General features: G+C 37.9%; 3 protein-coding genes across 5 annotated transcripts in view; 2 read left to right on the forward strand and 1 right to left on the reverse strand.

Moving 5' to 3' along the window:
- Positions 1 to 12,204, forward strand: part of LOC134824344 (NAD(P) transhydrogenase, mitochondrial-like) — a 1,149,555-nt gene extending 1,137,351 nt beyond the window's left edge. For both annotated transcript variants that reach the window (XM_063836229.1, XM_063836228.1), the window contains exons 11-23: positions 2,627 to 2,757; positions 3,051 to 3,193; positions 3,751 to 3,847; positions 4,177 to 4,267; positions 4,546 to 4,715; positions 4,861 to 4,977; positions 5,191 to 5,262; positions 5,801 to 5,952; positions 6,383 to 6,479; positions 10,569 to 10,801; positions 10,960 to 11,071; positions 11,268 to 11,390; positions 11,546 to 12,204. In XM_063836229.1, the coding sequence (XP_063692299.1) occupies positions 2,627 to 2,757; positions 3,051 to 3,193; positions 3,751 to 3,847; positions 4,177 to 4,267; positions 4,546 to 4,715; positions 4,861 to 4,977; positions 5,191 to 5,262; positions 5,801 to 5,952; positions 6,383 to 6,479; positions 10,569 to 10,801; positions 10,960 to 11,071; positions 11,268 to 11,390; positions 11,546 to 11,607 (1,600 nt within the window). In that variant the 3' untranslated portion in view covers positions 11,608 to 12,204. The remainder of the gene's footprint in view (positions 1 to 2,626; positions 2,758 to 3,050; positions 3,194 to 3,750; positions 3,848 to 4,176; positions 4,268 to 4,545; positions 4,716 to 4,860; positions 4,978 to 5,190; positions 5,263 to 5,800; positions 5,953 to 6,382; positions 6,480 to 10,568; positions 10,802 to 10,959; positions 11,072 to 11,267; positions 11,391 to 11,545) is intronic.
- LOC134824356 (calumenin-like) lies at positions 3,897 to 20,970 on the forward strand. Of its 2 annotated transcripts, none has more exons than XM_063836247.1 (8): positions 3,897 to 3,920; positions 13,637 to 13,752; positions 13,983 to 14,106; positions 14,335 to 14,406; positions 14,616 to 14,797; positions 19,991 to 20,085; positions 20,383 to 20,455; positions 20,595 to 20,970. In XM_063836247.1, the coding sequence occupies exons 2-8, from the start codon at positions 13,644 to 13,646 to the stop codon at positions 20,873 to 20,875; spliced, it is 936 nt and encodes a 311-aa protein (XP_063692317.1). In that variant the 5' UTR covers positions 3,897 to 3,920; positions 13,637 to 13,643; the 3' UTR covers positions 20,876 to 20,970. The 2 variants fall into 2 exon arrangements, with proteins under 2 accessions (XP_063692317.1, XP_063692316.1); XM_063836246.1 differs by lacking the exons at positions 19,991 to 20,085; positions 20,383 to 20,455; positions 20,595 to 20,970 and adding exons at positions 15,028 to 15,122; positions 15,412 to 15,484; positions 15,614 to 15,956.
- On the reverse strand, positions 16,866 to 17,908 carry LOC134824360 (vesicle transport through interaction with t-SNAREs homolog 1A-like). The gene is made up of 3 exons (XM_063836251.1): positions 17,759 to 17,908; positions 17,378 to 17,470; positions 16,866 to 17,100 (listed from the first exon to the last, which is right to left on the reverse strand). Exons 1-3 carry the CDS (start codon positions 17,809 to 17,811, stop codon positions 16,950 to 16,952), a joined length of 297 nt encoding a protein of 98 aa, XP_063692321.1. The 5' UTR covers positions 17,812 to 17,908; the 3' UTR covers positions 16,866 to 16,949.
- Positions 20,971 to 21,308: the final 338 nt, after the last annotated feature.

Below are 21,308 nucleotides of genomic sequence, written 5' to 3' on the forward strand. Positions count from 1 at the left end.
AACTATTCGATATATCGTATGTGTTTCTCAAGTTCTTTGATAGAGTAATTGTGTGAAAGAGGGAGTTCGATTGTTGTATAGATGAAGGCTTTAGTATACAACAACTACCCTGTGCCGTATCATGAACTATCCAGATATAACGGTTGCCCTCCGGCAAAGAACATAACGTTGTCATAAAGGTATTCGTTTCATCAACGTTATTATAATGTGTCATTTCTTGCATATCGTCTAAAAACACATCACAATCAAGATGTGAAGTAAGTATTTCTGAAAACCGTTGGCTGATTTCGGAATTCGACCAGAGCTCTAGCTTGCCATCTTGCGTCTCATAATATTCTGGATAATGAATTATGATAACTTGATTATCAGCTAATTTCAAGGATATCATCTCAACAATCTGCAACGTGGTCATCTCGTAAGTTTCACGGCTGGATATTGTGCAGTGGCGTACACATGTTTTTTCAAAAGCAGTTTTAACCCCTTCCTCAGCTGAGATGTCATCAACGAAAAATAAGATTTTTTTATTTGCATCCGACTTAGCACGCTGTATTGCTTTAGCTATCAGTATGACACTTTTACCCGTTCCTGCGGGCCCATTGATAAGAACTAAGTGTTCCTCTGAATTGTACGCTTCAACTTGCTTCTTAGTGAGGTTGTTCACTCCTAAGTACTTCTTAATGACATCTGGGGCTGGAATAACGTTTGGATTATTTTCCCTGAACGTAAAATTTCCATTGCGCAGTTTATCATCAATATCCTGTATACACCATCCCAAACTGCACTTGGATTTATCACAGTGGCCCTTATTATCCGTACACCAAATAGCAAGCAGCATGTTCCTGACTTTATCATGTTTTGCTTGAAAGTCAGAGTTCAAAGCTACTTCTATGTTAAAATCTGTAACGTTGCCTTTCCACCAAGATGCAAAATCTTCTGTATCTTCTTTGAATATAATCGATGATAACTGATCAGGTTTCAAATTAAATTCTGTCCTGTATTTCCACGTGAAGTTAGGATAAGCAGTGAAGTGAGAGATATTTGTGCGTTTCTCAATGCTTCTGATCAATTTCACCATTCTTTCCCTCTGTTTTTCTGATTTCTTGTATGATCCCTGCAATCCTAACTTATGCTGTTGTTCATCTAATCCAGGATTCTGCTGTTTTGATCCACTAAAACTTGTCATATTCTTCACTTCAATGATCACAAAATAGTTATTTCCTATGATCAAAAAATCGCACTCTACCTCGCGATTGTTAGGTGTTTTTCGGCAAGCCATACACCCTTTTCTAACATGACTTTTATCGCATAAACGATATTGATGATGTGTATAATCGAAACTGTGTAGAACGTTTATATCTTCATCTAGTAGCTCCTCCAGTGCTCTATAAACTACAACTTCGGTCTCATAGTCTAACTGATGTTTTTTATCGTCTTTAAAACTGTGACCGGGCTCATCTTCATCTGGGTATACGTCAATATACGTGTGTTGTGGAGCTTTAGGTAGCATGTTTGGGCGTGTTTCTGTTGACGCACAATACGTATCGTAGATATCTTTCCCGTTCTTGAGATATTCCTCCATTTTGATATCTCTGAAATAATTGTGTACCTTTATTTCTTTATTGAAGTTTCGAAACTTCGACAATGACATAGCAATATATGAAATTTCATGACAAGGCTTAAACGAAATACGTGCTGAAACGAAATACGTACGAAAATAGCTAAAATGATGCGTGATTCAACCGTCTGATTTCCACATCTCCTGTCTAAACAACTGCAACAACAAAGTCAAATCACATAGCACAGAGCGTAGATTGTAAATGAAGGATGACAGAAAAGTTCATTAAAAAAGAAAATGCTACTTCCACAGCTACAGCATATACCGCGTCATAAGGTGACCGCAACGGCGCAACTGGCGATAATAAAAGGACGGATCAGGTTTCAATATTTATAGATATAATATGCGGGTGTTGTGGGGCTTTAGGTAGCATGATTGGACGTGTTTCTGTTGACGCACAATACGTATATTAGATATATTTCTCATTCTTGAGATATTCCTCCATTTAGAGGTGTCTGAAATGATTGTGTACCTTTATTTCTTTATTCTAGTTTCGAAACTTCGACAATGGTGTACAATGATATAGCAATATATGAAATTTCATGACACAAGGTTGAAACGAAACACGTGCGGTCGTTAGTTTAGGTACAAAAATAACTAACATTATGCATGATTCAACTGTCAAATTTCCACATCTCAAGTCTAAACAACTAGACTGCAGCAACAAAGTCAGATCACATAACATACAGAGTGTAGATCGTAAATGATAGAATACATAGAGGTCGAGTATGGACTAGAAACACAAAAAGAGAAAACGCTATGTCCGCAGTATAATATAGATTGTGTTTCATGAGGATATGATATTATGATATATAATCTAATTATATTATGCTTCCTAGATGTTAGGATAACTTTATTACATTGCTAGTACTGTAACCCGGTTTTTTTCAACACTAAGTCCATGGCCATGTATAATTGTATATGAACATTTAAGTTCGAAGTATGGGACTGTGACAGAAATTTCCACCTCTAATATAATCTCACCTGAACCCTGACCTCTTCCTCTTACAGAGTCCAGACCCTAGCGGCAGCAGCAGCATTCGTCTCCTTCATCAACATATTCGGTGGTTTCGTGATTACACAAAGAATGTTGGACATGTTCCGACGTCCGACCGATCCTAAAGAACATATGTATCTTTACGGTAATTTCCTGCTCATTTTTCCCTGTTCAACCATGATACTTTGGTTAAATCTTTATTCTATAATGTCTAATCATACCACAAAATATTTATGCTAATGGTGCGTTAACAAGATAAGTATTTGCATCTCATCTCGGTCCTGCTTTCCCAAATGATTCTAAACTATTTAAACTAAATTTAAACAATTCAAACTATTTAAAAACTATTTAAAAACTATTTAAACTATTTAAACTATTTAAACTATTTAAACTATTTAAACTATAGATAGTGTTAACTTACACCCGCTCTCTGTCCAGGTCTGCCAGCATCTCTGTTCCTGGGAGGGTACGCGTACGCTGCCAGTCAGAACATGGCTGATATTCACCAGATGGCATACCTTGCTTCTTCTCTGTGCTGTTTGGGCGCCCTCGGGGGTCTGTCTTCCCAGTCTACTGCTAGGGTGGGTTATCTGTTTTACCTTGTCTTATCTTATCATGTGTTGTATTTTAGCTTATCTTATCTCGTATGTTTTATCTGGCCTTATCTTATCCGATCCTTATCTTATCTTGTCTTAAATTTCAAATGATATTTTGATATTCAATCACACATGGCAGTTATCGTAGATTGAAATTTGAACTTAAAATTATTACACGATATTCGAATTTTATAAACAAATCCGTATAAACCACCAAATTACCACACCCCACCAAATGACCACACCCGCACAAGATAACTAACCTACACATTCCACCAAATTACCACACCCCACCAAATGACCACACCCCACTAGATAACTAACCTACACATTCCACCAAATTACCACACCCCACCAAATGACCACACCCCACTAGATAACTAACCTGCACATTCCACCAAATTACCACACCCCACCAAATGACCACACCCCACTAGATAACTAACCTACACATTCCACCAAATTACCACACCCCACCAAATTACCACACCCCACCAAATTACCACACCCCACTAGATAACTAACTCACACATTCCACCCAGGTAGGTAACACACTTGGTATGATAGGTGTTACAGGAGGAATAACAGCTACAGTGGGGCTCCTTAACCCGCCTATAGAAGTACTAGCACAGATGGGAGGTTTGTGTCTCAATAGGATATTTTATTTAATTTGTTTTAATACTTTCAACACTACTATATAACAAATAATTTGAGATTATGTGACTGATTAAATGCTGAAGATAAAAGAAATATATTCCTTTTGCTAAGATTATGTTTGCGTTTCATTGCTCAACAGCTGTTCGAAGGATCAAATTTAAGATTATTTAATTTGTATTATGTTAATCATATTATAATTCGAAAATATCAATAAATTATGGTTGATCCTTCACACTTAATGAATATAAAAAATGAAATGTATCTTCACTAAAAAGTCAATAATCAATAATCTAATGTATTGCAATATATAGGTGCTGCTGTGTTGGGAGGTGCTGTGGGCGCTACTATCGCTAAGAAGGTCGAGATAACATCTCTACCCCAGCTGGTTGCTCTCTTCCATAGGTGTGTTTGGTTTTGTGTTACTATTGTTGTGGTGCTAGATGGTTATTGTGTTACGTCATCATCTACAATGTCGTCACATGTGATATCACTTATAGTTAACGTTTTGGTGATTTTGTTATTAGCTTAATTAATCGGCGATTAGTTAATTAATCAATTGGTTATCCTTCTCACAGTTCCACTGGAGCCTGTCATAATAATTGTACGTGACAACACAGTTATTAGCATGATTACCTGGCTATTAATTAATTAACTAATTAGCAACTAATAACGCCTCACAGTTTCGTTGGAGCTGCTGCTTGTCTGACCTGTATTGCCACCTACATCCACGATTTCCCACATCTAGCAACAATTGGTAACGCTGCAGTTCTGAAAACTGCTGTCATGTTGGGAACATACATTGGTGGTGTCACTGTCACAGGGTCATTAGTTGCTTACGGCAAACTCGATGGTATGTGGGGAATGCTTTGAAATTTATGCTATTGTTTTTGAAAACGGTGATCTTAGTTTATTTTTTCGTTTGAATCCAATAGATAACACAATCACCAAATTTGATTAAAAAATATTTGTCTAACAATTTTTTCATTACATTGCAGGTAGATTGAGCTCAGCAGCGCTTCTCCTCCCTGGAAGGCACGCTATTAATGCGAGTCTGTTAGCTGCTAACATTGGTTGTATGGGATACTTCTATAACGCTCCCAGTCTTGCTGCAGGTACTTACATTTTATGTGAAATTGTGTGATTTATTTGATGAAAGTCTTATGAAATAAGCGAGACATTTTTAAAGTTTGAAAAAATAATTCGTTCAAGTTGTGTTGTCTTTTTTCCTGATATATTAATATATACCAATTATTTTGATTTTTGGTTTAACTATAAACATGAAATTTTTAATGAGTTTTAGATGTTAACACAGTATTTGTGGTAAGGTGTGGGTATGCTAAGTGCTATCACAGCTGGATCTGGTATCATGGGATACACTCTTACTGCTGCTATCGGAGGTATGTATCATGATATTATCTTGATATTATCATGATATTATCTTGATATTATCTCTGCAGTGGAGATCTTACTATTCATTGTTTAATTGAGACGCGGCTGTAGTGACATGGTGTTAACTGACTATTGCAAAACAGCTTGTTTATTCCATTTGGTTGGTTATTCAATATTTATGGCAGTTCTGGAATGCTTACTCCACGGAGAGTGATGGTATTTGGGATATTTGCTTGAATATGAACTTCCATACCGCCATATTGATTGAGTCACATGCCAGCCTGTCTTGAAAACATTATTTTAGACAGTATTTATAAACAGCATTACATTTATGATAAATATAAACCTGTTAGAAAGTCATGATGTACATAATCGACCCTTATTTAAAAGAACGTGATTTTCCCTTCACTTATAAATCTCATCGATAACAGGCTGAGTGATAACGTGTACATAATTACACAATTACTCATTAACTTAATTATTAAACAATGCAATAACCCAATTAACCTAATTAACTTAATTAACCTAATAAATAACCCTTAACAGGAGCTGACATGCCTGTGGTTATCACCGTGCTCAACAGTTACTCAGGATGGGCACTATGCGCGGAGGGATTCATGTTGAACAACTCTCTCATGACTATTGTTGGCTCGCTGATTGGCTCCAGTGGTGCTATCTTGTCTTATATCATGTGCAAGGTTAAAAGATATTTGTTGTTATTATACATCAAAAAAATCTAATAATAACTTTTCCCTGGACATCTTACACCCTTACATTTAAATTTGTCCTTAGCATCTTAATCTTATACCTATTTAATAATTTTATTTGGTTAGTTTAACTGCAAAGTGTTATGAAAAGGCTCCGGTTCAGTGAGGTATTCTAGAAAATCTAACCGGTAAATCTTATTAGACTTGAAATCTAATAAGAGTAATAACCGGTTTTCCAGAATCTTCCATCGCAGTGTTAAATTACTGTGTTCATCACTGTCTCAGTTGAAAGGGTGTCACATTACTAGAATCGTTATCAAAAATAACAATTTGATAAACTTATTCATCAGATTGCTGACTTATTTTTCATTAATTTTGTAATTGGACTTTGAATTTAATACTTACGATTGATTGATTTCAGGCAATGAACAGGAGTTTACCTAGTGTTATTCTGGGAGGGTTTGGAACAAGTTCAACCGGAGGCGGAGCCGCAATGGCTATTGAGGGGACTGCAACAGGTACTATAATACTTGCTAATTTACTGTATCGAACATTCCAGATTATTGACCACCTGGATGTAGTTTTAACGTATTTTTAAAACGTTGGTGGATTTTCCCCAGTGCAGGGATTTTGAGGAGATTTCGCGATGTTTGAGTTCATTTAGATCTGCAGAGTTGAGGTTGTAGAGAAAGGTGAGGATTTGGCGAAATGACAAATCACTTCACATGTAAGGGTATCTTTTCGAGCATACGGATATTACTATTGTGATTCAGAATTGCCATATGCGCGCCAACTGAGTTCATGAATCCGAGATTTTGGAAACATTTTGGAAACATGTGACAGAATTGTGACAGAATTGTGACCGATTTGGAAACATGCCCTTGTAGCCGTAATTTTGCCTGGACTGACTTGGAATTGATCTGGCATGGTAGAGGGACATGTGTACTATCATTTCTAACCACTCAGAAGTGCGAAATATTGCCCTGGTTCATGGAATGAACGAAATGAACAAAAAATGAACATTATCCTAGAATCGCCTGAAATGAGCTGGAACCGATTGGGATCCATTGGTAATGATACCAGAAGTCTCCCTGAGAAGTTTGGTGGGTCTAGCATGTTAAGAAAGGGCTCTGGGGCAATGTTTCCATTTTGGTTTCAGAGTAGTTGAGATCGTGGAAACATTTGTGACCGATTTGGAAACATGCCCTTGTAGCCGTAATTTGTGTTCATGTTTCATGCTACCCTGATCATTCTGAGCCGAAATTATTTTTTTCGGTTTTCGAAGTTCGATATATACGATTTTGGACTCGAGGGTTCCCCTTTGTGGTGCGATCTCGGAAGGCAGGCTTCCCCTTCGCAATACGAGCTTTGAAGCGGGAGCTCTGCTTTCAGAGGTACGTATCGAGAATGTCTAAAATCTGGATTTAGTGTACTAGGGTATAATTTAATGTTAACTCTAGATGTAAGGTATATTGTATTCATGTTAACTCTACTTCGAGATGTAAGAAACAAGCTAACGTTAACTCTAGATGTAAGACACTAGCTAATGTTAACTCTAATTGTTATTAGCTTATAATAACACATTATATGACATTTAGTGCATTTTAAAGCAATTTGCCCTGAAGTATGATAATTATAAGTATAACCAGTTTTATCGTGTTCGCCGTCCTCGAAAACATAGGGTTACATGATTTTCACTTCGATTTCATTAACAAATAATCCTTATATTTTCAAATCTCTGCTCTGGCCCAGCTCCATGCTGGGTTTCAGAAGGTGATATCATGCTGCGATAATTGCGCAGCTCCTCTAATTGGATCCAATTACACTCGATACACTATATTATTCCATATAAGGCCTGATCAAGTAGCTTGAGCTCGGAAAACAAGCTCTGCTGACGTCATAGTCACCCGATATTGAGGTGACGTACGACACCTCGTTAACCCAATCAATGTCTGGAAGGCTGCAAATTTTCACATGCCAAATCCCTAAGATTCTTAAAGAGTTGTACGAGATGACGATACATAGAGGCCGCAGAATTGGGGGACTACCAGATCCTGGTGGAACCTAAGCGATCCATGATATCACGACAGGCCCTACGAGAATGACTCGTACCGAAAAATTTTTTCTGGAAATTACTTTTGTTCATGTTTCATGCTACCCTAATCCCCCAAACCCCCCCCCCCCCCCCCCCCCCATTTCGTTCATTAATGTTTCAAAATGTTTAAAAAATGTTCCATGAACCAGGGCAATATTTCGCACTTCTGAACCAGGGGTGTAGGAAGGGGGGGGGGGGGGGGGGGGGGCAGGGGGGCCATCTATGAAATCTGGGCAACTTTTTCAAAGTTTTTCTGGAAACTACTTTTGTTCGTGTTCCATGCTACCCTGATCATTCTGAGCCGAAATTATGTTTTTCGGTTTTCGAAGTCCGCACCTACCCTTCGATAATTCGAGGGTTCCCCTTTGTGATGCGATCTCGGAAGGCAGGCCTCCTCTTCGCAATACGAGCTTGGAAGCGGGAGCTCTGCTTTCAGAGGTACGTATCAACTACTCTGACACCAAAATGGAAACATTGCCCCAAAGCCCTTTCTGGACATGCTAGACCCACCAAACTTCTCAGGGACACTTCTGGTATCATTACCAATCGATCCCAATCAGTTTCAGCTCATTTCAGGCGATTCTAGGATAATGTTCATTTTTTGTTCATTTCGTTCATTCCATGAACCAGGGCAATATTTCGCACTTCTGAGTGGTTATAAATGATAGTACACATGTCCCTCTACCATGCCAGATCGATTCCAAGTCAGTCCAGGCAGAATTACGGCTACAAGGGCATGTTTCCAAATCGGTCACAAATGTTTCCACGATCTCAACTACTCTGAAACCAAAATGGAAACATTGCCCCAGAGCCCTTTCTTAACATGCTAGACCCACCAAACTTCTCAGGGACACTTCTGGTATCATTACCAATCGATCCCAATCGGTTTCAGCTCATTTCAGGCGATTCTAGGATAATGTTCATTTTTTGTTCATTTCGTTCATTCCATGAACCAGGGCAATATTTCGCACTTCTGAGTGGTTAGAAATGATAGTACACATGTCCCTCTACCATGTCAGATCGATTCCAAGTCAGTCCAGGCAGAATTACGGCTACAAGGGCATGTTTCCAAATCGGTCACAAATGTTTCCACGATCTCAACTACTCTGAAACCAAAATGGAAACATTGCCCCAGAGCCCTTTCTTAACATGCTAGACCCACCAAACTTCTCAGGGACACTTCTGGTATCATTACCAATCGATCCCAATCGGTTTCAGCTCATTTCAGGCGATTCTAGGATAATGTTCATTTTTTGTTCATTTCGTTCATTCCATGAACCAGGGCAATATTTCGCACTTCTGAGTGGTTAGAAATGATAGTACACATGTCCCTCTACCATGCCAGATCGATTCCAATTCAGTCCAGGCAGAATTACGGCTACAAGGGCATGTTTCCAAATCGGTCACAAATGTTTCCACGATCTCAACTACTCTGAAACCAAAATGGAAACATTGTCCCAGAGCCCTTTCTTAACATGCTAGACCCACCAAACTTCTCAGGGACACTTCTGGTATCATTACCAATCGATCCCAATCGGTTTCAGCTCATTTCAGGCGATTCTAGGATAATGTTCATTTTTTGTTCATTTCGTTCATTCCATGAACCAGGGCAATATTTCGCACTTCTGAGTGGTTAGAAATGATAGGACACATGTCCCTCTACCATGCCAGATCGATTCCAAGTCAGTCCAGGCAGAATTACGGCTACAAGGGCATGTTTCCAAATCGGTCACAAATGTTTTCCACGATCTCAACTACTCTGAAACCAAAATGGAAACATTGCCCCAGAGCCCTTTCTGAACATGCTAGACCCACCAAACTTCTTAGGGACACTTGTGGTATCAATACCAACCGATACCAATCGGTTTCAGCTCAGTCCAGGGCATTCTGAGACAATGTTCATTTTTTGTTCATTTCATTCATTCCATGAATCAGGGAAATATTTCACAGGAGGCTTAAAATGTTAGTACTCATGTCACTGTATCATACCAGGGCAAATCCAACTCAGTTTACAGACATATACAGCCAAAAATATGTTTTTAATCCCGTCACAAATGTTTCCACGAACTCGGATTCATCTTCTGCGCCAACTCCCTTGCGCAGTTTGTCAAAAAAACAAAATAGGCCTTCAGCACCATGTGTTTGCGCGGCTCATACGCACTCATCGACTTCGTAGCAACTTTATATAATTAGATTTTATGCAAGATTTCCCGTTCTAGAAATCTGAAACTTGTAAAACAGGATTACGCTTTCCAACTTATCCATTGCCTGTTACTATACCCTGTATGTTTATTCAAGGAATTTCCTAATTAAGAGTTCCAATAGCACACACATCACAATGCATAAGTTACAGCTAAATATCAACCTACTACATACCTTACTCGGGATTATTATAACCGGGATAAAGTGGTGGGAAAACAATTTCGCCACATCACAACTCAACTACAGTCCTTTTACACCCCAAACATTCAGAAACCAACTTCTAAAACGTAACAACTCTCCCACCTCTCAGAGATAATGACAGACGGAGTAGTTGACGCTCTGGTTAACGCCAAGAACGTGATCGTTGTACCCGGTTACGGCCTGTGCGCGGCTCGTGCACAATACCCCGTTGCTGAGATCGCTGATCTTCTCACCCGGAAGGGAATCAACTTCAGATTTGGTATTCATCCCGTTGCTGGCCGTATGCCTGGACAGTTGAATGTGCTCCTAGCTGAAGCTGGTGTACCGTACGATATCGTGCTGGTATGTACTTTTGTGATATGCTGTGTTTTATAAGCTTTAAAGATTGAATTTGTCGTCAAGAGGAAAAATTATGTTATGTAAGCAAAATCTAAAATTTTCTTGGATAAATTTTCGATGAGTAAAATCAGGATCACATTACTTAATGATCGACTCTTCAGGAAATGGATGAGCTGAATGATGATTTCCCTGACACCGATGTAGTACTTGTTATTGGAGCTAACGACACTGTAAACTCAGCTGCTGAAGATGACCCTAACTCCATCATCGCAGGTTTGTGATATTTTGGTGCCCGGATATTATCTGTTTGTATTTATCTGTTTTGAGTTCTCAACATCGGCCGTTTCTTAATAATGAATAGATTTCAAGTTCATGACGCCTTCCAAACTCTTTCCGTTTACCCAAAGCTCCTAACCCAATCTAGTAAACCATATCCAATGTGATTAAACTAACTTCCCATTTACTTCAGGAATGCCTGTGTTGAGAGTGTGGAAGGCAGAGCAAAGTATTGTCATGAAGAGGTCCCTTGGGGCCGGATATGCTGCGGTCGATAACCCAGTCTTCTTCAAGCCCAACAATTCTATGTATCTTGGTATGTTTTATCCCCCTGTTGATTTGCTTTATTTATTTGTATTTTTCCATTGTCACTGATCGAAATTTTCCGGGATAAGTTCTTTTTGAACATTCTGTATAATTTACCTCGTTCCACCACAAATCCACAGATTTTTTGACTGTATCTTGTTCCAGGTGACGCTAAGAAACAGTGTGAAGCTCTTCTGGAAGGCCTGAAACGCCACTACGGAGAATAAACTTAGTTTTAAATTTAAACCAGCCCCGGACTATATTGAGGTTATTATTACAGCTATAGATAATTTATGATTTAACTTATTATATTATACGTGAAAATGAGTGATCAGGAAGAATGTGGTATGTTTCGATGGGTATTAGTTAGTTTGTGCCGTTGAGATGCCTGTAGCTTGATTGCTGAATGATAGATATATATATCCTAGTTGACAATTTCTATGTGCAGGCCCTCAGAAATTATCTTTCATCTCCTCTTCCTGCTATTTTATAACGGATATAAATTAAGTTATTATCTTTTAATGAGTGTAAATAACATATTTCACGTCACCTTATTTTTTCATACGATTACGCAGAGTATTGAAATACAAAATATTAATATGCAGTTTTTTCGGCCATGATATATTCCCCAAATGGGCTCTTTGGCCAGCGTTTTATTTACGTTTTAACGTTTTTTGCTGGCTATCTCAGTTAAGGCTCATTGTATGGGATGATATTTATTGTAAGCTGAGAAATGTGTTTGAAACTACCCCGATTATAGCTATATTAGTGGATAATAAGTATTGAGATGTTTTCTACGCTATTGGAACTTTTTCAAGGTTTTAGATATGTCGTTTTATTTGGTCCAGCTATAATAAGGCGTGAATAGCTCTGCGGTTAAAATAACCGATAACATTCTAAAAAAATCGGGGAAAAACAGAGATCATTCTCAAAAAATCAAAAAGTCTGAACGCTCAATAGCATTGTCAATTGAAGTTACAAAATCAGAGCCATCACCTTAAATATAAAAATCTAGTTGAATTTACGAGGTGAACCCAAGGTTGCTGGAAGGCTTGGCTGTAATTTCTACCACTTAAAGAGATCATACGTGTTACATATACTACACCATGAAATTGGTTGTTACTACCAGACACTGTAAGAGTAAGACTGATAATGATAAGGAAGTTATGCTAAAGCCAATTAGAAATATTGGCTTTTACACTAATTAATTATTCTAGTTTTCAGCTGTATGAACACGCAAATATGTCACATGATTCACATGTGCAACTTCATGTTTCCCGCGGAGCAAAGTAACTACAGCACATTGTACACACGCACACACCCGCCTCTTCCACGCACACAGATAACCTAATTTACCATGCAGCGAATGATGTAGCAGGGTACCCTGTGCAAGAGGCGGTCACCTCCTGCCACGTTGCACATAACCCAGTGGCAAAACATGTCCGACGTACTACAACAGTGAGAGAGCTGTCCTCTGTTTATTTTGCCCGGCTGGAACCGCATTCGTGGCGGCAGCGGACGATTCGTTTTGGTCACGATTGCTTTTTACTGGTGCTGGCACTTGTTGTTTTAGCAGTGTTTGGTAAGTCACGGAATTTTATTTAACGGAGATAATCCGTTAGAGCGATGAGAAGCTTTAGTAAAGTGCTGGATTGTATTTAATTGTATTTGTATCGTTTTGGTCAGTAAGAGTGTACAGTTTTACTTATTGGATATGATTAGGTTCCACCCGTGTACTGTGAATATTGTGTGTCTTTTAATTATGTGTCTTTTAATTACTCCTTGCTAACTAATTAAAAACTAGTTTCTCGACCCTGATCATTTCCTTCACTTTTGACTATAAATACCATAATGAGCCGCTACATCTGAAACTGTTTTTATTGGTTGCAGCTGCCGAGCAGTGAGCACACACAAGTTGTTTGATGGGGCTATGGTTATATTATCTAGGAATGTTTAAAGGTCATTATATGTTCAAACAACTATAGAAGATTAGTCAGGTAGAAGTCTACAGTACTGATTGCTCTCTTATATTAAGACGCAATGAAACTATATCATGTAGTTAAATTGTAAATGTTGCTTTGAACTACACTCCTGAGTCCTGATACTAAGTTACTAATTATGTAACTGGCCCCTGGCTGCTTATCTTAGATAACTTGTACACTGTACTTGTACTGCAGCCTGGGGAAACAGTCAGGGCCGGTAAAAACTTACAATCTAACCAGTAACCACCCAAAAAGTCTTAAAATCCCTCATTTTAGACGAAATGTATCCGACGCTAGTGTTAATGTTGATAGTTGGGGCCTGGAGCAGAAGTGCTATCAGGCAGGAAGCAAACGAAGCGGACTACATGCCCAAACATGACACTAATTCAGGTAAACTATTATTATATTAGTTTATTAATTAATTAAGTCTTTTTATTGTTTAGTTATAGCTCCAACAATAAGCTCTTTAAAGCTTTTAGCTTCAGTACTGTGGCATTGTATTTGATATTGCAGGTTTACAATTGATTTCATATCAGGAATACAAGATATGATAATGATAATTGATAATTGATTGTTATAATTGATTGTGCTGATAATTACCCTAATTACAAATCCATCAGAGGACTACGACCACGAGGCCTTCCTGGGACACGAGAAGAAAGTAGAGTTCGACAGTCTGTCTGCCAAAGAGGCCAAAGAGAGACTTCAAAGAATCATCCCATACCTTGATGAGGATGGGAATGGGTGTGTGTTCTTACTTTTGGGGTCGTCCACATATTACGTAATATCAGTCCAGGGGGGACGGGGGTTTCCAGATGATTCTAGTGTAATTTGGACACAAAAAATTGCGAAAAAGTGATTGTGTTATAACTAATAGTAATATGAGAACGGTCCCTTTGGCTTTTTGACGGTTTTTAGGTTTGGTGACTTTTAATGAGATGGTTGATTTCTTATTGTTTTCTTTGATTTCAGTCAGATATCAGAGGACGAACTCCACGATTGGATCAAGAAACAGCTCATGGCTTACATTATGGACGATGCAAGGTATGGATATTATAATTAATGGTTAACAATCACTAAATTCACTGATGTAGCTAAGTAGAATTATAAATCCCGTTGATGTTTGAATTACCTATTATATCTAAATGTATCTAGATAAATTCTCAAAATAACAGTGAATACATTATCTCTTATACTTTAAATACTTAAATATCTTTACAGAAGAAATTAGTTACTAATTAATTAACGAACAGGAACCTACACGATGGTAACGACGTTAACCACGACGGTTTTGTAAGCTGGAAAGAATACGTGGCGACCACGTATGGCTTGGGATTCGTAGATAACGAACAGCAGGCTCCTGAGGATGGAGAGTTTGATTACAGAGAAATGATTCTGAGAGACTACAACAAGTTTATCACTGCTGATGCTAATGGTGGGTTTTGGTTCACAATTTTGTTATATGTTTTTATGTTTTACTGCAACTTTTAGTTGAGTGATCTGTTCAGTGATGATTGTTTAGCTCTGGTAATCATGCATTCAGTTAGTACTCAGTTAACATGACTACAGGATTTCAAGTATTAGGCCGATATTAAGCTCTATGATTTGAAATGGTTTTGAAAGAGGCACACAAAACGTTTTCTTAATAACGTGCATTATTTTCAGGAGACCAGTTCTTATCCTTAGACGAGATGGCAGCATTCATACATCCCGAGGAGTTCCATCACACTAGAGACCTCGCTATACAGGAGAACTTCAATGTAAGTCTAATATTAGGGGCCGGGGAAAAATGTTCATTTTAATATGACTTGATCCATCCATATCTTGGGATTTCTGGGATAAACTGATCCCAGAAATCCAAAGATGAAGATCGATCAAGTTTTGATGATCTTCCAATCCATTTTCGATGATTTATTGTTTTGGATAAAGTTAGCCGTATGTTCTTGTTTGAGACTCATAACTGCCCATTGGTATGCAATTTTCCAGACCGAATTGTTGATCTAGGAATCTATTTGTATCTTACTAACACTGATGGTTTTTATCTTTCAGGATTTGGATACAAACAAGGATGGCTTTGTCTCAGTTGAGGAGTATATTACTGATCTGCTAGCTGATGAAGAAGGTAACTGTTCAATTTTAAATATTTTTAAGAGTGCAACATTCCATCTAACGTGATAAACTACTTTTAAGAGGAAGGCACGACATCGATTCGAAAGCTAAGATCCACTTCCTGTAACAAAATGTCTTTCAGACGAACACGTTAACAAGCCAGAATGGATAGAGATAGAAAAACGAAACTTCCTTCAACACCGAGACCTCAACGGAGACGGAAGCGTAGATATCGACGAGCTCCGAGAATGGCTCCATCCAAACGGGGTACCTCCCGCCCTAGCTGAGGCTAAACATCTTATAGCTCTTAGTGATAAAGATAAAGATGGGTTTTTGACGACGGCGGAGATAGTTAATAACTTTAGGGTGTTTGTGGGGAGTCAGGCTACGGATTATGGTAGGATGCTTCATAATGAGTTGTGAGGATGGAAATCTAGTGGATAATTAATGGGAAAATGATCCTTCTTTTGGACACGAAAGTTCCATCTTTTGAAATTTTTATATTTTTTAGCAGAACTGAAGTGATAAAAGAATAAATTTGTTTCGAATTTAAACTATCAGAGAAATGTTTGCAGATGTGGGCCGAAAATCAGGATATCAAAGACTTACAGATTTTATCGTGCCATTTCATCTTTATACTATTCATGAGCAGCATTATTCATGATGCCAATTTATTGCATTGAATGTATTTGTACAGGTGTTTTTTATATGTTTCCATTTTTCAAAAAGAATTCCGTGTTTTTATTATATAATTAATAATAAACGCACATAAGATCGCTCAACTTAAAAAGTAGATCCAATTTTAGACATAGTAGCAACCAAGAGTAAGCTAGGTAATACAAGAGTAAACTAGGCTATACAAGAGTAAACTAGGCTTTACCTGGGGACCCCAGGCTATTATGTTCACAAACAATAGAGATTCGGCGGAATGACAGGCTGATCGCCGCCCAGTAAGCTAGGCTATACAATCTTTGGATTTCAATGCTCTCCGTAAATCAGGATTTTGATCCATTGGCTGGGAAGTAAGACTGGAAGGTAAATATTACTGTTTCTCCTGTTTCTACTGTTGATAAAAAATGGGACACCTCTCTTCTCATTTCATCAAAAAATAAATTCAAAACATAACACATAGTACACGTGTACAACAATCATTTTTACATTATAACTCTCAAATTACTAGAACCCGCTAGAACTTTCATAGTGTTTTAAATTTTTCAACAAAACCAGAGCAAATTCTCAAAAATGTCGTAATGTGGTCCGTGTTGTTATTTAAAGTTGACATTAACTATTCACTGATCTCCGGGACCAACAACGCAATCATCACCCGTTTCAACAGGTGTGATCAACCTAAATAATAATAATAATCAGCATGAGTCGTGACCCAGCACCAGTAATAGTGTACATTACATAACCACTGGAGTGACCATCACAGATCACAACATTAAAATAGAAAATTAATCTCAGAATTCTCTCTGTGTTTATTTAAACATGCCGTATAAAGCAAGCACGATGATCACTACGATAATTAATCCGATAACAAACATCATGGCTTTGTTCTGTATCACTCGTCGGTACATGTTGTTCAGGAGGCGGGAACTTTGTGTTAGTGTACTGTCTACGTTATTCAACCTGAGTAAGTTGTTTTTAATTAATTAATTAATTAAAGTTGTTATTTTATTGATTATCTTGTCAATTAACTAGTTAATTAATGATCTATCTATAACTTGGTAATATGTATTATTTCGAGCAGATGGTTCATTGAAATCTAAAGCTTAATCTACGCTTAGGAGATCCCGGAAAGGGTCATTACATCAGGAAGTACATTGTAGTACTATGTGATTCCAATAGTACTATGTGATTCCAAAATTAATATCGTGGATATTAAATAAATTAATATGTAAGTAACCTGTTTCTAGCGTTATTTATCTTCTCCCTATCTTGAGCAAGGTTGTTCAGCACGTTTTGTCCGATCTCTTCCGTCTCCATGGCCATACGATAACTGCAATAAGAAGATGTTAACTGAGATTTAACAATATTTATTAAATATAATTATCTGTCATTGGACCGATATTTTAAAGTTTATACAGTACATATTATCTGGTAAATCCAGGTGTTCACTCTTTCATTTTTAATATCACATTTTGTTAATTCGGTGTGTTCAACGCTAAATTGTTTAAAAACTCCGCGCCGGGCCCTCTCCAAAGTTATAAGATAACTAAAATTACTAAAGTTACTAAATTATAAAGTTACTTAATTAACCAACGTAACTAAGTTACTAAAGACTAACCCATCCTCGAGACGTTTAGATGATCTCTCCAGTTTCTCCGAATTGTTTGTCATCGCGTTTTTGTGTTCATTTCCGAGCAGCTCATTCCTCTGCTCAGACTCGTCAGTGTATGAGAGCTGAAATAAACAGGTACATTTAATTAATTACCTAATCACCTGATTAAATGTTTAACTTTCCTGGATCTTTTGCTCAAAGTTCAGATTTAACATTGCGCTACCGGATAGCTTTGTTTCTCAATAGTTTAAAGAAGTGCCCAAGCAAACATTTACTGGGCTGCTCAAGAGAAAGCCCACGGGAAGGGTTGGTAGAAGAGGCGTGGAAGAGGCGCCAGCTATTATAAGTATAGCAGAGCTTAAACTCACGAATATCATGCAATCCACACGTACACACACCACAATTACACACGGTAGACACGGTAGACACTATATAGACACACGTGTGTAACATACCTCACCACCACCGACATCCCGGTATGTCATCTGACGGGACTTACAGTCAATATCATGTTATTTTACAGTCAATATTTTAATGTTCTTTAGATTTTAATATATGCTACTGAATTGAAGAACGTTTGGTTTGCTTCCACGTTTGGTTGAGTTGCACGGCTCTGACCAATTAATGCAAAGCCACACACCCAAACCTAGAATCGAACCTGCACGTAAGGGGTCGTTCACATATTACGTAATCAAAATTTTCTTTTTTATCCTCTAGAATAATAACAATTTGGCAATATATGTTAATTCAAATTCCACTCAATTTCATTATGATAATTTTAATGGAAAAATGTGTTTATGCATCAAAAGGGCCATGTTGTCGAACGAAAGTGTCGTTAATTGTTACGGAAGGTTAGCGAATGAAACCCATTATTTTGAGATATCAAGTCGGAAATTATACAAAAATGAGCATTTAAAGAATTTTGCTTTAAATGCTCTGTAGAGTGATTCAGCACGCTCGCATCTTTTTATCATTCCCCAGTGGCGTAGGACTGACGAAAAGTTTGAAAATTAGAAATTTTCAGAAAATGTGTTATTGGACTGCCGATCTGGGGAGCAACCTAGGGCCCTCTATATATTCATGCCCATTGTAGGCTGCATCCCCGATCCCCGAGACTTCGTCTTACTTTCGTCTGGTTTCCACTCTCTCTTCATACCAAGTTACTAGCTAGGTAACAAGGTAATCGAGGAGACAGTTTTCAACGTAACAACGATTTCAGCCGGTTCGGACAAATCTTTATTCTAACCATTTGAACAACAAATCAGTGCACTTCCATTTGTACGCGCCCTCACACACTGTTCTAAAACCAAAGTTAACTTTATAACCAACATAGTTTACGAAACATTTACTTGTATGTACTGTTACACCTAATCAACCAGCCAATTTCACGCTATTAAAACTCCCCTGCAACTCCGAGCTATTAATTACGCCTTATATGGATGTGTAATTAGCTTTGCAAATATCACGTGCTAGATGCAGCAAAAAATTACACCTTATATGGTGCATAATTGCCTATGCATAATAGCTCAATATCACGCGCTATATATCCAACCAGTAAACGCGCTCAATCGATATCTCGTGACTGTCACGTGACAGCTATCCAAGGAAATTCTCTATATGGCGCTTCCGGTGGAAACTAGGAAAGAGCTAGTTTGAACATTGACTAGGCGGGACACCGCTAATTCTGCAGCTGAAAATAACTTCTACCATCACCCAAGCAGGTGGCGGTGGAGCTGAAAGTCAGCCTGTGTGAGCGTGTTAAATCACTCCTTATGCCACATTGTCCCGGTCACTAAGCTTAGTGACTTATAAGTGCTCCCTGCACTAGACGTAATTATATATAATTAATAACATAGTTATTTATATAATAACCAGTATCTTCCAGCAATTGAAGATCTTCCAGCAATTGATTAGAGGCCAGATTTCACATAAACTGTGATGAATTACAGAGAAATGATTCTGAGAAGACTACAACAAGTTTATCACTGCTGATGCTAATGGTGGGTTTTGGTTCACAATATATTTATATGTTTTTAAGTTTTACTGCAACTTTTAGTTAAGTGATCTGTTTAGTGATGATTGTTTAACTCTGGTAATCATGCATTCAGTTAGTACTCAGTTAACATGACTACAGGATTTCGAGTATGAGGCCGATATTAAAGCTCTATGATTTGAAATGGTTTTGAAAGAGGCACACAAACCTCCACAAGTTTTCTTAATAACGTGCATTACTTTCAGGAGACCAATTCTTATCCTTAGACGAGATGGCAGCATTCATACATCCCGAGGAGTTCCATCACACTAGAGACCTCGCTATACAGGAGAACTTCAATGTAAGTCTAATATTAGGGGCCGGGGAAATATTCCATTTTAATATGACTTGATCCATCCGACCATCCATGTCTTGGGATTTCTGGGATAAACTTATCCCAGAAATCCAAAGATGAAGATCGATCAAGTTTTGATGATCTTCCAATCCATTTTCGATGATTAATTGTTTTGGATAAAGTTAGCCGTATGTTCTTGTTTGAGACTCATAACTGCCCATTGGTATGCAATTTTCCAGACCGAATTGTTGATCTAGGAATCTATTTGTATCTTACTAATCACTGACGGTTTTTATCTTTCAGGATTTGGATACAAACAAGGATGGCTTTGTCTCAGTTGAGGAGTATATTACTGATCTGCTAGCTGATGAAGAAGGTAACTGTTCATTTTTAATATTTTTAAGAGTGCAATATTCCACCTAACGTATTAAACAGTTACTAAACTACTTTTGAGAGGAAGGCACGACATCGATTCGAAAGCTAAGATCCACTTCCTGTAACAAAATGTCTTTCAGACGAACACGTCAACAAGCCAGAATGGATAGAGATAGAAAAACGAAACTTCCTCCAACACCGAGACCTCAACGGAGACGGAAGCGTAGATATCGACGAGCTCCGAGAATGGCTCCATCCAAACGGAGTACCTCCCGCCCTAGCTGAGGCTAAACATCTTATAGCTCTTAGTGATAAAGATAAAGATGGGTTTTTGACGACGGCGGAGATAGTTAATAACTTTAGGGTGTTTGTGGGGAGTCAGGCTACGGATTATGGCAGGATGCTTCATAATGAGTTGTGAGGATGGAAATCTAGTGGATAATTAATGGGAAAATGATCCTTCTTTTGGACACGAAAGTTCCATCTTTTGAATTTGTGCAGAAATTTTTATATTTTTTAGCATGACTGAAGTGATAAAAAGAATAAATTTGTTTCGAATTTAAACTATCAGAGAAATGTTTGCAGATGTGTGGCCGAAAATCAGGATATCAAAGACTTACAGATTTTATCGTGCCATTTCATCTTTATACTATTCATGAGCAGCATTATTCATGGTGCCAATTTATTGCATTGAATGTATTTGTACAGGTGTTTTTTATATGTTTCCATTTTTCAAAAAGAATTCCGTGTTTTTATGATATAATTAATAATAAACGCACATAAGATCGCCTCAACTTAAAAAGTAGATCCAATTGTAGACATAGTAGCAACAAAGAGTAAGCTAGACGATATAA

This window comes from Bolinopsis microptera, chromosome 12 (genome assembly GCF_026151205.1).
Source record: "Bolinopsis microptera isolate Bmic1 chromosome 12, MBARI_Bmic_1.0, whole genome shotgun sequence".
Taxonomy (NCBI): Eukaryota; Metazoa; Ctenophora; class Tentaculata; order Lobata; family Bolinopsidae; genus Bolinopsis; species Bolinopsis microptera.